Source organism: Mesoplodon mirus (genome assembly GCF_964341445.2).
Source record: "Mesoplodon mirus genome assembly, chromosome: 11".
NCBI classification, from domain to species: domain Eukaryota; kingdom Metazoa; phylum Chordata; class Mammalia; order Artiodactyla; family Ziphiidae; genus Mesoplodon; species Mesoplodon mirus.
Window position 1 is genome coordinate 20758223 of NC_138987.1, and position 14179 is coordinate 20772401.

At 41.2% G+C, this 14179-nt stretch overlaps 1 protein-coding gene across 1 annotated transcript in view; it reads right to left on the minus strand.

Moving 5' to 3' along the window:
• Nucleotides 1-4303: 4303 nt before the first annotated feature.
• LTA4H (leukotriene A4 hydrolase) overlaps nucleotides 4304-14179 on the minus strand; it is a 30109-nt gene continuing 20233 nt past the window's right edge. The window contains exons 13-19 of the mRNA XM_082635356.1: nucleotides 13147-13250; nucleotides 12647-12717; nucleotides 10372-10426; nucleotides 8564-8659; nucleotides 5984-6066; nucleotides 5228-5332; nucleotides 4304-4593 (exon numbers count right to left, since the gene is read on the minus strand). Coding sequence (XP_082491482.1) covers nucleotides 4476-4593; nucleotides 5228-5332; nucleotides 5984-6066; nucleotides 8564-8659; nucleotides 10372-10426; nucleotides 12647-12717; nucleotides 13147-13250 — 632 coding nt within the window. The 3' untranslated portion in view covers nucleotides 4304-4475. The remainder of the gene's footprint in view (nucleotides 4594-5227; nucleotides 5333-5983; nucleotides 6067-8563; nucleotides 8660-10371; nucleotides 10427-12646; nucleotides 12718-13146; nucleotides 13251-14179) is intronic.

Here is a 14179-nt window from a genome sequence, read left to right on the forward strand (position 1 = left end):
TGTCTTTATCTGGAATTACTCAACTGTAAAATGCTCTTCACTGGCCAACTGTGACACCAGGGAGTGTGGCAATCTTCATGCATTTGTTTATTCCCAAATACGTGTTGAGCAACTCCGCCCTTACCACTATGAAGGTTTTCTGAAGCTGTCCCTCCACAAAGGGAGAGGGCAAGGCCGGAGGTCATTTTCACAACTAAAGGTCACCATTGGGGTGACAGCCACCGCGCTTGGACTCCAGCTCCACCGCTTATTAGCCTGGAGCAGTAAGTTATTGATTAGCCTCTGTTTCCTCATCAAAAGGCAAAGGGGCTAATTTCCTCACTGCAGTGTTTGCAGTATCTACCTGGGATCAAATCCTGGTCCTGCCATTTCCCGGCTGTGTGACATTTGGGCAAGTTACTTGACTTCTCTGGAACTCTGTTTCTTCACCTACAATATGGGGATGATAATAGTACCTATTTCAAAGGGCTTTTGGGAGGATTAAGTGAGTTCGTACATGTAAAGCCCTTAGAGCAGCACCTGGTACAATGGAAATGCTATGGAAGTGTTTGTGATGACTATTGTTTGGACTTTAATATATACCTATATTGCTTTATAAATGTTCTTTCATCATGGTATCCAAACGGATATCCCTAATCCAAGTAAGCTTCTTCAACACAGATTACTGCTCCCTGCACCCGATTCATTATAGTAGTATTAAGGAACTCTGAAGAGCATGAAAAGGGAATCAAGGCAATGTTGGCACTGTTTTAACTAGGCAGCATTTTAGTAGTAAGCCAGTGTCCAGAGATTGGATTACTCCAGTGGAAAAATCCTGAAAAGTCTGTTTCCACTAAAACAGACTTCTGTTGGGAATAGAGACACAGTTGTGATATCACAGAAAACACCCACACCCAGAACGTCCTTCTCTGAAACCCTCCCGGGGAAGTGTACAAAGAAAGAGCTGCTCCTCCTTGAGCTTCATTAAAACTTGCACTTCAGCCACCTACACCCTGACCACACTCTGGAATTTGTCATCACCTGAATTTCATCCACATAAGAAATCTTAAATTCCGGTACCCCACCTTCTGACCACAGCCTCCTCGCCTTCCCGTTCTCCCCTTAGGTCAGTCATCTCTGCCCTTGAACCTGGCTCCCGGTCAGTGCCTTCTTCTTTGCACTTCCCACTGGCTTTCTCCCTTACTTTCCTTGGAAGCTGGCCCCCTAGTTACTCACCTGGACCACTTTCTTCAGCATTTTGACATTCCTTTATAACCCTAACCCTATTCCTACACCCTGAATAAACCGCCACCTGTCCCCCACCCCCGGGGTTATCACAACAAACTTCCATGTGTGTTCACCCGGAGAGGCAGGCTCTGCTACAGAAAGTCTTGTGGGAAAAAAAAAAAATGGGGAGATAGGCAGGGGCCAAATATTCAAGAGTCTTCTATGCTAGGACTCTGAAACTTATTGTGAACTATCTTCATTCAAAAGTTTTAAGCGTGAAAAAAAAAAAGTCTTGTGATGGGTACATGGTGGCCCTGCCTCCTAATGCCCCTCCCCCTTAGAGAGTTCCCCAAACAGTCCCCCCCACCCCGTCCTCAAGGACCTTCTCAATAGCTACCTCCTCTAATTCTCAGAGGAAGTCCTTACCAACTACGTCTCAGAAAACTGAGGCCCTTAGATGTGAAGCGCCTTAAGTTTCTGTCCTCCTCCATTACCTCATCCTACACATAATTCTTGAATGACTGTTACATACCAAGCACTATGCTAGGTGCCGGGAATGAAACAAATAAGATACATCCTCCACCTTCATGGTGCTTACTCTCTGGTGATGAATGCAGATGTATAAAGAAGATGAATAAGAAGTCCAACTATCCCCTGTGCTATGAGAAAACCCAAACTACTTGGGCACGCCAGTTGCTGGCCCCAGCGGAGCCCAGTTTCTGAGTAATCCCAGGCCAGACATCAGACACGTGAGGGAAGAAGCCACCTGATCATACCAGCTCCCAGCAAGTTGAGTCATGCCCAGCTGTTTGAGGATTCCCAGCTCTGGCCCTAGACACCGTGGAGCAGAGACAAGCTATTTCCACTGGCTCTGTCCAAATTCATGACACAGAAAACCCATAAGTCAATACCTTATGTTATTCTTTCTTCATCCAGATGGAACACACTTCCAAATTTCTTTGCTTGGCTAGATATTTCTTATTCCATAAGACTCAGTTTAGGCCTTCTCTTCTCCAGGAAGCATTCCCTAAACGCTTCAGTTGGGGTAAGTGGCCCTCTCTGGGTTGCTTTACTTCTTTAGCATTATGTAGAAGTTACTTATTTTTGTTCACCCAGAAATTATGTGTATATCCAGCTTGGTACAAAGACATTCAACATATGCTCATTAGCTGAAGTAAGTGTAGACTCTACTGCGTGGACCCCAGGTGAATCCCTACAAACATTTGTCTTTAGTGCCTTCTTCCTCCTTCATAGCATCCTTCAAGACCACCCTCAAGCATCCCTTGCTCCAATTCACTTTCAGTATCACTAATCAGTGTAGCTGAAAAATGACATTAGCTTAGAGTATGGGGTACACTTATTGGGGGGGGAAGCCTCCAAAAGCATCATCTGGGTCCATGGATTTGCTAAAGTCTAATCACTTCGACTGTGATTATATACCAGGGATTTGAGCTGAACTCTCTCCTCTGATATTCCTGGCGTGGAGACAAGTGAGAGCAGAGCCTGAGAAATAGAAGCACATTGCAGTGTAGAAACATGTCTGAAAGGAGAGAACCATTTGGGAGTGTGAGAACAGGGGAGAAGTCAGGATTACAGGAAGGGCCAGAGTGTTTGCTCCTATTTAAGACTTTTTTTTTTTTTTGCGGTACGCGGGCCACTCATTGTTGTGGCCTCTCCCGTTGTGGAGCACAGGCTCCACACGCGCAGGCTCAGCGGCCATGGCTCACGGGCCCAGCCGCTCCGCGGCATGTGGGATCTTCCCGGACTGGGGCACGAACCCGTGTCCCCTGCATCGGCAGGCGGACTCTCAACCACTGCGCCACCAGGGAAGCCCGACTTTTTTTTTTTTTTTTAAATACTACATTAGCACTTCTGGAGGGTATTTAACAATGATATGCCCCCACCCACATTTATGCTCTAAGACACTATTTTTCTTTGCTAGAGTTTATTTGGCCAGGGGTGGACGAAAGCTAGGTCAGAGTCTCACCTTTGGGAGTTTGGAATTGAGACAGTCTCTCCATGTGGTAAGAACTATTGGCAACAGTAAAGCTGGGGGAGCCAGACTATACAGTGTAGACCAGAGAGACAGAAATGGGGGATAAAGGCTTCCCTGGTGGCGCAGTGGTTGGGAGTCCTCCTGCCGATGCAGGGGACACGGATTCGTGCCCCGGTCTGGGAAGATCCCACATGCTGCGGAGCGGCTGGGCCCGTGAGCCATGGCCACTGAGCCTGAGCGTCCGGAGCCTGTGCTCCCCAACGGGAGAGGCCACAACAGTGAGAGGCCTGCATACCGCAAAAAAAAAAAAAGAAAGAAAGAAATGGGAAATAAGAGTATTGATGTCTCTGCTGTCCTGGTGTCAGTTCCCATCTGTCTGTCCTCAGATTCTGGCAACCTCCCCCTACCCTGTATCCTTAGTGTAATCCTCCTTTTCCCTTTCCGACTTCTAGTCATTGGGGTTGCTGTCACTTACAAGCAAAGAATCCTAACTAATACAACAGTGGTTCCCAAACTGTGTGCTGAGGCACCCTGGGGCACTGAATTACACTCATAGGGGTTCTTTGTTACTCTCTCACTTGGATAAAGTTGTTGTTATTTTTAACTCTTTCTTTCTCTGTGCTGTATGCTGTTTATGGATGGAGAAAGTTTGCTGACCACTAAGGAGATGAGGCTGGTTGAATAGACTGTCAGGTATAACTGAGGGGAGAAGCAGTGGTATTCAGGTTGGCCATCTGACCCTAACAGTCAGGAAAACAGGACAGCAGGTGGATCCAGGTATGAGAAGCAGAGTGCTCCCGCTAGTTTATACATTTTGGTAAAAGGGAATTCATCCTATGTCCACCAGCTGGGTGATGAGCAAATCTAACCAAGTATTTATCTTTAAGGTTATTTAAAAAGCAAAATCCTAATTATGTTGAATGTTTGGTGTGCAACAGATGCAAATTAAAGAGCTTAAAGTAAGAGGTAAATAACATGTTGACATATCTTGTGACCATAGTGGGAGAAAATGAATATGAAATTAATGAAAAAATCAACATTTATAAATCAAAAGGTTAAACTTTGCTAAAATTCACTTTACAAAGAACATGCCACCAGGGGTGGGAGGGGAGATAGATCAGCTTTATTTATGAAAAAAAAAAATCACTGACCAAACAATAAGAAGCCAAAACTAAAAAGGCATTTTTAGTTACAGTGTGAGCTGAAATTTTATATTTCTTTATGAATTCAATTTTAAAAAGAGAAATGTCTGAAATCAGCAATGGACAGGTCCTTAATCCACTTTTAAATCTTTCCCCACAAGCATGGCAGTCACAGGGTGCATACACGCCTTGTGCTCTTGGTAGGTACGGATGGCTTGATCGTGGGATTTGTCAAAGGCAGCAAGGTCCCTGCATTTATTAAAAAAAAAAAAAAAAAGAAAGGTGGATAATGACTTATTTTGGCAAATTTTATTATACTTGCAAAGCAAACAGATTAATAATGGATATTTATGTCTTGGTTATATTTTTTTCAGAATTCCTGACAAATTCATAGTCAAAACAACTTCACTGAGGTATTCTTAAATTGTATCTTGTTGCCAAGATACAACTTTTTTCACTTTTACCAAGCATTCCTTTATTATATGTCAAGCAACCTAGTCTACCTTATTGCAACATTTGAATCAAAAAGGTTTGGCTTTACCTGTTTGATCCTTCTTGCATTTAACTTCAGACACTTTTTTCTTGTCCTTCCCTACTCATCAATTATCTTCTACTTGCTTTTAAAGATCTTTTTGTGTATATAAGATTATCTTCGATTTATTTCCTTTTCACCAGGGTCTAACCCTATTTGGCCCATAATAGGTAATCCATATATAATCCTTCTAAAAAACTAATGAAATCATCTCAAATTTTAAATATTTAGAAGTATTAATTCTTAGATTGCATTTTTCAAAGTATTTTAGCAACATCAAAAACATCTGTTTAAGATTTTTCTTCCCCATTCCTTATATAAAGTCAAAGCATAGTGAGACTTGGTTCTTACTTGAATAAGGGTCGTGTAAACTTCATTCTTCCTTGTTCAGTCACCATTTTTAGAGCCAAAGGAATTGCTTCCTCCCATTTCGATTGAATGCAGAGTCGTAACCATCTAAAAGGAGGGTTTTTAGGGGGTATGGGGTAGGAAATTAGGAGGAAGAAGCAGGATATGACAGGTATATCTGAAAATTACTTTTGTAATGATGAATAATCCCATTATAGTTACACTGTACACCACTTTATATTATGTCTTTATTCTGAGAATCTCAAATCCTTATACATACCATTCAATCATTGGAGAAGACAAAGAAGAAGAGTTTATTCTTGAAAAAGATCATATGTTTTAAAAGGTTTGGATTATGTAGGTGCTCATAGACCTTACATACGCAATTTCAGAAGGAATAAAACTTTGATTTAAGCTCACGCTACAAATTTGAATTAAAAAAGATGAACAGAATCAAAGATCTCTAACTATTCCCATTTCAGAGTCCAATGGGAAGAATGCCTATTTACCAATGAATCCTTAATTCTAATTTTTTAAAGGCAAAAGAAGCTTAGAATAAATTCTAACAAAAAAATTAGTACTATCATCTTACAGATATTGCAACTATTCCTTAAAGACCATTATAATTATGTATATAGATGCAGTAAATTTGAAAGGATTTTTCAAGACTCATGTATGTCTCATACGCTGCTTTCCCTTTCTCCACTTTTCAAACTAGTTTTCCACTTTCTTCCACAGAGACAAGTTAAAATGATGTACCTGAATCGTATTTCAGAATTGTTAATGGCATTGAAGTTGTACACCTCTTGCATTCGCTTTATGTGCCCCAATGGAAGAGGTGCCTAGAGCAAAATAAAGAAGTATAATGTATCATTTCAACAGGATTCCTTGGAAGAAAGGAGCTGGAGAGAAATTCTTAGCCAGATTAAAATCCTCAATATTTTATAAAATAGAAATAAGTTAGATAAAAATAAAAGAAACAAATGCACACTAAAATAAATTTTGTGCAAATTTATTCTGAATAAGGATATTCTACTAGGAGCCAAGGGATAATTTAATTTGCGAGGTACATGGAGAGGTAAATGGGAAGTACTCTCTTCAGACTTCCTGGTATATGTAAACACTAACTTTCCAAACCTCTCCAGAGTCTTTCAAGTTCTTCCTTATACCTTAAATATCTTAAATTTGTTCTGTTCTCCAGATTCAATCACAGTTAATTTTTTTCCTCACTGATTCCCCCAGCTTTATCTTTGTATGTTTCCTCCGAAATCCCTTTTGAATGATCTATACCCCTACAAAATAGCAGTTTGTTTGTTTGTGTTTTTTTTTTGGCTGTACGCGGACCTCTCACTGCTGTGGCCTCTCCCGTTGCGGAGCACAGGCTCCGGACGCGCAGGCTCAGCGGCCATGGCTCATGGGCCCAGCCGCTCCGCGGCATGTGGGATCTTCCCGGACCGGGGCACGAACCCGCGTCCCCTGCTTCAGCAGGCGGACCCTCAACCACTGTGCCACCAGGGAAGCCCCAAAACAGCAGTTTTTAAACTTTTATATTACAGACCCTTTTCAGAATCTGATGACTAATACGGACCCTTTCCTGAGGCGGGTGGGATACATTTACCGTATAAACACCAAGTTGTATGTACAGTTTCAGGGGGTTCATAAACTCCCGTGCCCAGGTTAACCTGCGCTAAAGGGAGCACAAGCTTGGGTGAAGGAGAGAAAGCAGCGCTCAGTTTGGGCAGGCGGAGCGTCGGCGGTGCCCGCGGGATGCAGGCGGAGGAATCCCGAGGTAGATGGAAACCTCCCGCTCCAGCCGCTTCCCGTCTTACAGAACGCTCCCCCACACTCGGCTCTCACTGACTGCTGGACCCTTCCCAGATTGTTTCGTTTGAACCAATCCCCAAGTCCAGCCGGGTAGGCCAGCTGGTTAAGGTCACCTCCTAGGTCACCTCGTTACTCTCCCATGTTTGCTGTGCCTGCTCGCCAGTCAGCGCATCATGCTTTTTCTCTTCGTGGCTCCAGGCCACACGGCAGGCGGGGCTACAGAAATGTGTGAAACCGCGGTGATGGCTTCATGCACTAATGGGTTCTCTAAGACTCCCGTTGCTTTAAATGCCTGTTCCTCATTTTGCATCAGTTCCATAGGAAATTCTGTTCAAAGTCTTCTTCCATCCCTCTCAAGGTCTTTAGACCTAAGAGCTCCCTGTCACGTAATAGTAAAGACCCCATCACTATCTCCCTCTCAACATACAGCATCTCCTCTCAGCTTCGCATATTCTTTTAGTCACCTGGCTTTGAAACCTTCAAATCTGCCTGGACTCCTTCCTGTTAACCCCCACTCCAGTCAGTCCCCAAACCCCATGCTCCATCCTGTGTGTTCTCCCCCTCACTGTCCTGCTCTTTCCCTTCCCGCCAGCTCCCTCCTGCCTGTCCTGTACTCCTCTGAGTCTCCCAACTACACCCCCAGCGTTCCTCATGTCAATCCAGCCTCCCCAACACCAGCGGAATGGTCTTCATAATCCACCATTTCATCAGATGACTCTCTTGTTAAAAATGTTAAATCCTGGGGCTTCCCTGGTGGCGCAGTGGTTGAGAGTCCGCCTGCCGATGCAGGGGACGCGGGTTCGTGCCCCGGTCTGGGAAGATCCCACATGCCGCGGAGCTGCTGGGCCCGTGAGCCATGGCCGCTGAGCCTGTGCGTCCGGAGCCTGTGCTCCGCAACGGGAGAGGCCACAACAGTGATAGGCCCGTGTACCGCAAAAAAAAAAAAAAAAAAAAAGTTAAATCCTCTGCGACTGCCTGGAATCAAATCTAACATTCTTAGCTTGGCATTCAAGACTCAGCACATCAGATCCCAGCAGCGTTTCTAGCGTTCTCTTCATTAACCTCTTTCCCAGGGCCACGACTTCCTCCTCCTGCTGCGCTCCATCACTTGCTGCTCCTTCGGTCTCCCTGCTGACTCTGCTCTTCTCGAATCAAGCCCCTCTCCTCCGAAATCCTTCCTGATCACCCCAGCTGGGAGGGAGTCCTTCTTCGCTTTTTTCTCAAATGACACCTAAAATCCCTCCTTTTATTGCTAAATTTTGCTCTTGCAACCTTTCCTACTAGATTATAAACTTTTTGAGGACCCGGCATATTTCTTTCTTAGGTATTTTTATATTCAGCACAATACTAAACATAGCAGGCATTCAACAAATGTTTTTAAGTAAACGAATGGATTTTACCAAACCATTTTTTTCTGTTAGCTTCCACATGGATATCTTTTCCAAGTGGGGTTCAACCATAAATGCTGTGCCTTTATGCCCATTTTAATTTCTAATATTTTGAGCTAGTACTTACTTTCTGGAGCATCTGTGCTAAAAATTCATTCACCTGATGAGAAGAGAAGTCTTTTAGGTCTGCTGAGCTGAATGAATTTAAATCATCTTCTCTGCCCTGAAATAAATGTTGCCTGATTACTGCCGTTCGTGTACGATTCAATAATATGTATTGGTTTATCTGACATAAAAGTAAAAGTTAAGAAAGAGAAATACAAGGATGCATAAGATTATAAAAAATAAATTTGAACATTAGCTATTTTAATCATTCTGAGATGGTGTAACTATAACTTAAAGAGCTGATATGACTCCTAAATCTGTATTACTTAAGAAAAATTAGACTATTAATAGTAACAGTGGAGGAAACTTTTGACAACGTCTGTACAATTCACGATATGTAGATTTCCAAAGCAAAGAAATGCTACAAAAAGCATGTCAACTATTTATAGGCCAATTTGAAAATTTGGGTAAATAATCAAATTACATATGCTTTTAAATATCACACTAATGAACTCGTAAGGCCACAAACAGATCTTTCCCTTCATCTTCACACATTCTGTTTTCCCCACTTAATCTTGGAAATCATTTAAGGAAAAAAAAAGTGGGTCTGTACTTCTCAATTTAGGATTCATTGTGAATTATCTTTGAGGAAATGATTGAGGAACATTAAAAAAAGCTTATCAAAATAAGTATTTTTTAAATCTTTTAAAATAGTTTTAAACTAGGGTTTCTTTTAACTTTAAAAGAAATATATGCAAAGGTTAAAAAAAAAATCAAATAGGACCAAATGAAAAATTCCTTTGCTTTTGCTTCCTGTCTCCAAGTCCCACTCCTCAGGAACCTATATTAATATGTATATCCTTCCAGAAAATTTAATGTATGCATATACATCCTTGTAAAGAATCATTATTTTACATCTTCCTGCCCCTTCAAAACACCAGTAATATCCGAACTTCCTCCCTCTTTAGAACCTCACCTAAATATTAGAACTTACAGATCTCATTCTCTGCTCAAAAACATGCAAATTTAAACTACCTATTGAGGATATACTTATTAGTGGTAAAAACAAAGATCAGGGGAATGATAAACCAAAATTCATGGTCATGGTCACATGGTAGGGCAAGGTGAGTAGAGAGAAGGATGGGATGGGGAGGGCAAAGCATTGACAGAGGAGGTACATATGTGTACAACCAGCCTACTGCTCTGATCAGAAGTTGTTAGATTTTATATTTGCTTACAAAAAAATCTTGAACTTAGATCTAAAAAGTCAGTAATGCTCTAACTTTGTTATGATGTTATGAGAATCTCCAAAAAGATGTTTATATTTTATTTAAAATTAGGGTATCTTTTGCCATGGTTTCTTGTTCCATTTTCCCGATTTGCCTTACTCCTGATTTGGTTTCTCTTCCTTCCTCTGACCTTTCGTGGGTCTCCCAATACCTGGAGCTTTCTACCTCCTCTCTCTTATTCTCCACACCCAGACAAACTTTGGTGCAAACTATCATACCTCCCTATCTATTCTTCTAAGAGCCCATTCATCTTTCCTAAAAATCACTTACTCTCCTCTAAGAGGCCTATATTCCCCCACCCCTTTGCCTTTTAAGAGCAAGAAAAATCAGAACTAATACCATCAACATCCATTTGTTTTCCCCCTCAAACTTAACTTTACACATTGACGGCTGGTATAATATCATTTTGGATAAACTTGACTTAGGAATAGTAACTCCAAATACATGACTTCATAAGTAAAGCACCACTCCCCCACTTCATTAAGTAGAGACACATTTGTACAATTCAAAAAGGAGTCAAAAATCATACATTACTACTCACAGTAATCCATCTTTGACTTAAGGCAATACAAGCATTTGTCAGAGTCATATCATAACTGCAAAGATTCAGAATATTAGAGATTACATTTTAGAAAAAGGCACATGCTTTTGCATCAATGCCATTTTGAAGTTACAGAACATACTTAAATTTCAAAATTCTTTGAAAATAAAGATAAACAACTCCAGAGTGATGGAAATAGGAAATCTTCTACTTGACTTAAAGATTACTGGTATCCTCTAAGAACACAGAAATCCAACTGGATGCCAAATTAATGAAACCCTGGATTATTCTTTGGAGAGAATGCCAAAACACCTCAGCAGAGACCGTCACATGCTTCTGCAGTGTATGCTGAAGGGGCTGGGGCTGAGTTGAACGTATTGTTTCCCGGATGGTAGGAACAGTTCCAGGCACTCAGGACAACATGGTAAACACCACCAAGTCCTTGCTCTCGTGGCCTTTCCTTTCTGTCGTTCCAACCATCTAAACATCCAACAGATCTGCGAGCAACTGCTATGTGACAGGCACTGTTCTAGACAATGGGGAAATAACAGTGACACCCTTGGGAGACTCCGAAATCATGTGATTTTGATCCTCTCTTTTCAGAAGAAAGCAGAATTCACGAACTCTGACCATTAAGCAAAGCAAGCTGTGCTAAGGTTTATGTGTTCTCAACTTGGAAAACAAATCATACATTTTGCAGCAATGGAAGAGACCATGTAATGTGTGCAAAATTCTTGTAAAACATCCCTCTTTGTCCATAAGTCGTGCTTACTTGCTGTGAAATGCTACTGTTAGAGAACAGAGGGGTACCTGCCCTGCAGGGCCTAAATGAGATAAGTTTTGATTAGAAGTGACCACTGAACTTGCTTTCAGAGAGTCTGTGCCCTGGGGGAGATAATAAAGGGGTCAAAGCAGTGACCTTGTTTGAATCAGCTTCCAGTTTATCTTCATGAAGTAGGCTGTGGACAGTAGGCAAGCCCTTTTGTTTGCCCTCAAGACCAAGTGGGACCAGAGGTCCTTGACTGTGCAGGCAGTTCATTACCTTCAATTAGAACATGACTTAGCACTGATTTCATAAGGAACACCAGGAGAGTAAAAAAAAAGACCTTTGGCTGGTCTGTTTCTTGGTGCCTGAAACTTCCTTCTCATTGTAATGAAAAAAATTAAATAAGGATTAGCCCAGGGAGGGGAAGCAACCCTTACTTAGGGCAGGGTCCTAAGAAAAGTAATGAGTGAATCAGGTATGAGCCCTGTTCTCACGGTGCTTCAACATAGTGAAGGAGAAAGACTTAATACTCACTCACACAAATCTAAGATTACGACTGTGGAGCTGTGAAGAGGCGACACACAGCACCAAGAAACCCAAAACGGGAGACTTGACCTAGTTAGAGAGGTCAAGGAATGCTTTCGAGAGGAAGTGGTTCTTTTTTTTTTTTTTTTTGGCGGTACGCGGGCCTCTCACTGTTGTGGCCTCTCCCGCTGCGGAGCACAGGCTCCGGATGCGCAAGCTCAGCGGCCGCGGCTCACGGGGCAGCCGCTCCGCGGCATGTGGGATCTTCCCAGACCAGGGCACGAACCCGTGTCCCCTGCATCGGCAGGCGGACTCTCTACCACTGCGCCACCAGGGAAGCCCAAGAAGTGGTTCTTGAGTTGCGATTGGAATTAGTGGGTAAAGAGTACTCAGGGTGGAGGGGACAGCAAGTTCCTGGCTGCAACATGGAGTAGTTAGCATCTCCTAATATGATTCTTGGAAGACCAGGGTTCAGGTCCCTGATTTGAGGAAGGTGTTTAGTTTAAAAGACAGTGTAATGGAGCGTTTACGACGATGAGGATTTGAATCTCAATTCTCATGACTTGCTGTGCAGCATTCAGCAAGACACATTACCCTAGCTAGGCCTCAGGTGCCTCCTCTGGAAGTGAGAGTGGTAACTTACGACACTATTGTAATGAGGAACATGATGCTTCTATGTTATTTTTCTTACCGCAAACGTTTTCAAGGAAAGGGCAATATCTTTTTCTTTTCTGTATCTCTCACCATCCTTGTGCAGAAAGGAGGCACTCAATAATTACCTGCAATGAACTGTACTATTTTATATTTATAATATCATGGAAATGACTTTTTTGACCTCAGGGTTAAGGTTCTAACTCCTATGAGCTCAACTCTCATCACAAACTAGTAGTAGCTTAAGGAAGGCATAAAACCCTTTCAGATATTTTGAGGAGCTCTAGGATTTAGGAGAATGAGAAGGAAAAGCATTAGTAGGTAAGTACTGACTTGGGCTTCACAGGGGGCAGTCCAGGAGAGTACAGCCAGGCGTTCCAATCAACTTGATTTAGAATATCAACCTGAGAACAGAAGGAACACCCAGTTTGCTACAGAACAATCTTTTCTCTTGAAAAAAAAATCTAAAACTGACTTTTAGGACCTCAAATCTATAATTTTGTCTACACTGACATGTCAAGATAATTTCTATGTCTCTTTTCTAAAATAAATTTATGGTAATCAGTAATGTTCTTTTAAATAATTAAAATAGGAAAATTAAGTACACACACAAATTTCTGAAACATACCCCTGTAGATTGCTCTGAAATAGGAAAATTCTACAATTAGTTCATACTGTTGAGATCACATTTTAAACAGGAAAACACTGAATGAAAGATTGAATCTTAAATTCTAAACTAATTCTACTATTAAGTAATTCAAATCAACCTAACACATAGCCATTAAATAAAGATATATTGAGCATGCACAATAAGAAAGGTTTTAGAATCCAACCTTATCCTTAAAGTGGGAATACAGGAAATCCTTCCAGTCATCAGTGGTTATGCTCTTGTAGCAAAATTTCTCAACATAAGCCTTTAAGAATCCTAGGAAAACCTCTAAGAGTTTTTTAAAAAGGAGAAAAGAAAAAAGAAGTCAATTAGTAGAAAGGTAATTAGTTAACACATTTTTTGGTGCCTTGCGTTGTACCAAACCATGGAGAACAGAGAACATTCAGAAAATAGGGAGACCAATGAGGACTTTAAGAGTAAAAGAATGTTCAAAAACAGAGGTAGGACTTAAGTTGTACATTGAAGAACATACGTAATTTGTTGGAAGGCAGAAGAGAAATCCTAATTAGAGGTAAGGGGATGACACAAGACACAAAAAAGGAATACACAACACAAGTTCCAAAACCAATGATCTTTGTATAACTTGAAAAGAGGAAAATAAGATTGGACAGACAGAATGGATCCAGATGATGGAGGGCATCCAAAGTCCATTGACTAAAGAGAGTACTTTTAAATGTCCATCAATGGGGAAGGTTACGTAAACTCAGCACACATATATAATGAAATACTGTGATGGCATTAAAAAGCACAAGATAGATTTGTAAGTTCTGACATGGAAGGATATATGTAAAATATTATTGAATTAAAAAATAAATGTAGAAGAAATATATAGTATGATCCATTTTCTGTAATTAATTATATGTATATATATCTATATATGTCTTTATGTTCACTTACACTTTGAAAAAGATCTGGAGCCATACACACCAAACTGAAGGACTCTCACTTATGACTCTTACAAATTTCTGTACCACACAAAATTTTTTTCAATGAGCACATACTAGTTTCCTAATTTTTAAAATACTGACGAGCTTTTTATAAGTCAAGCAGCATAATTTAGAAGGCAGAGGTTAGTCAAGGTTTTAAGTAGAGAGGTAACATTAGAAAACAATACAGATTTCTTAGCTACATAAAAAATGAACTGGAAGAATAAAATGGAGCAAAAGCAACAGTTAAAAATTCTTTCTATTACCCTC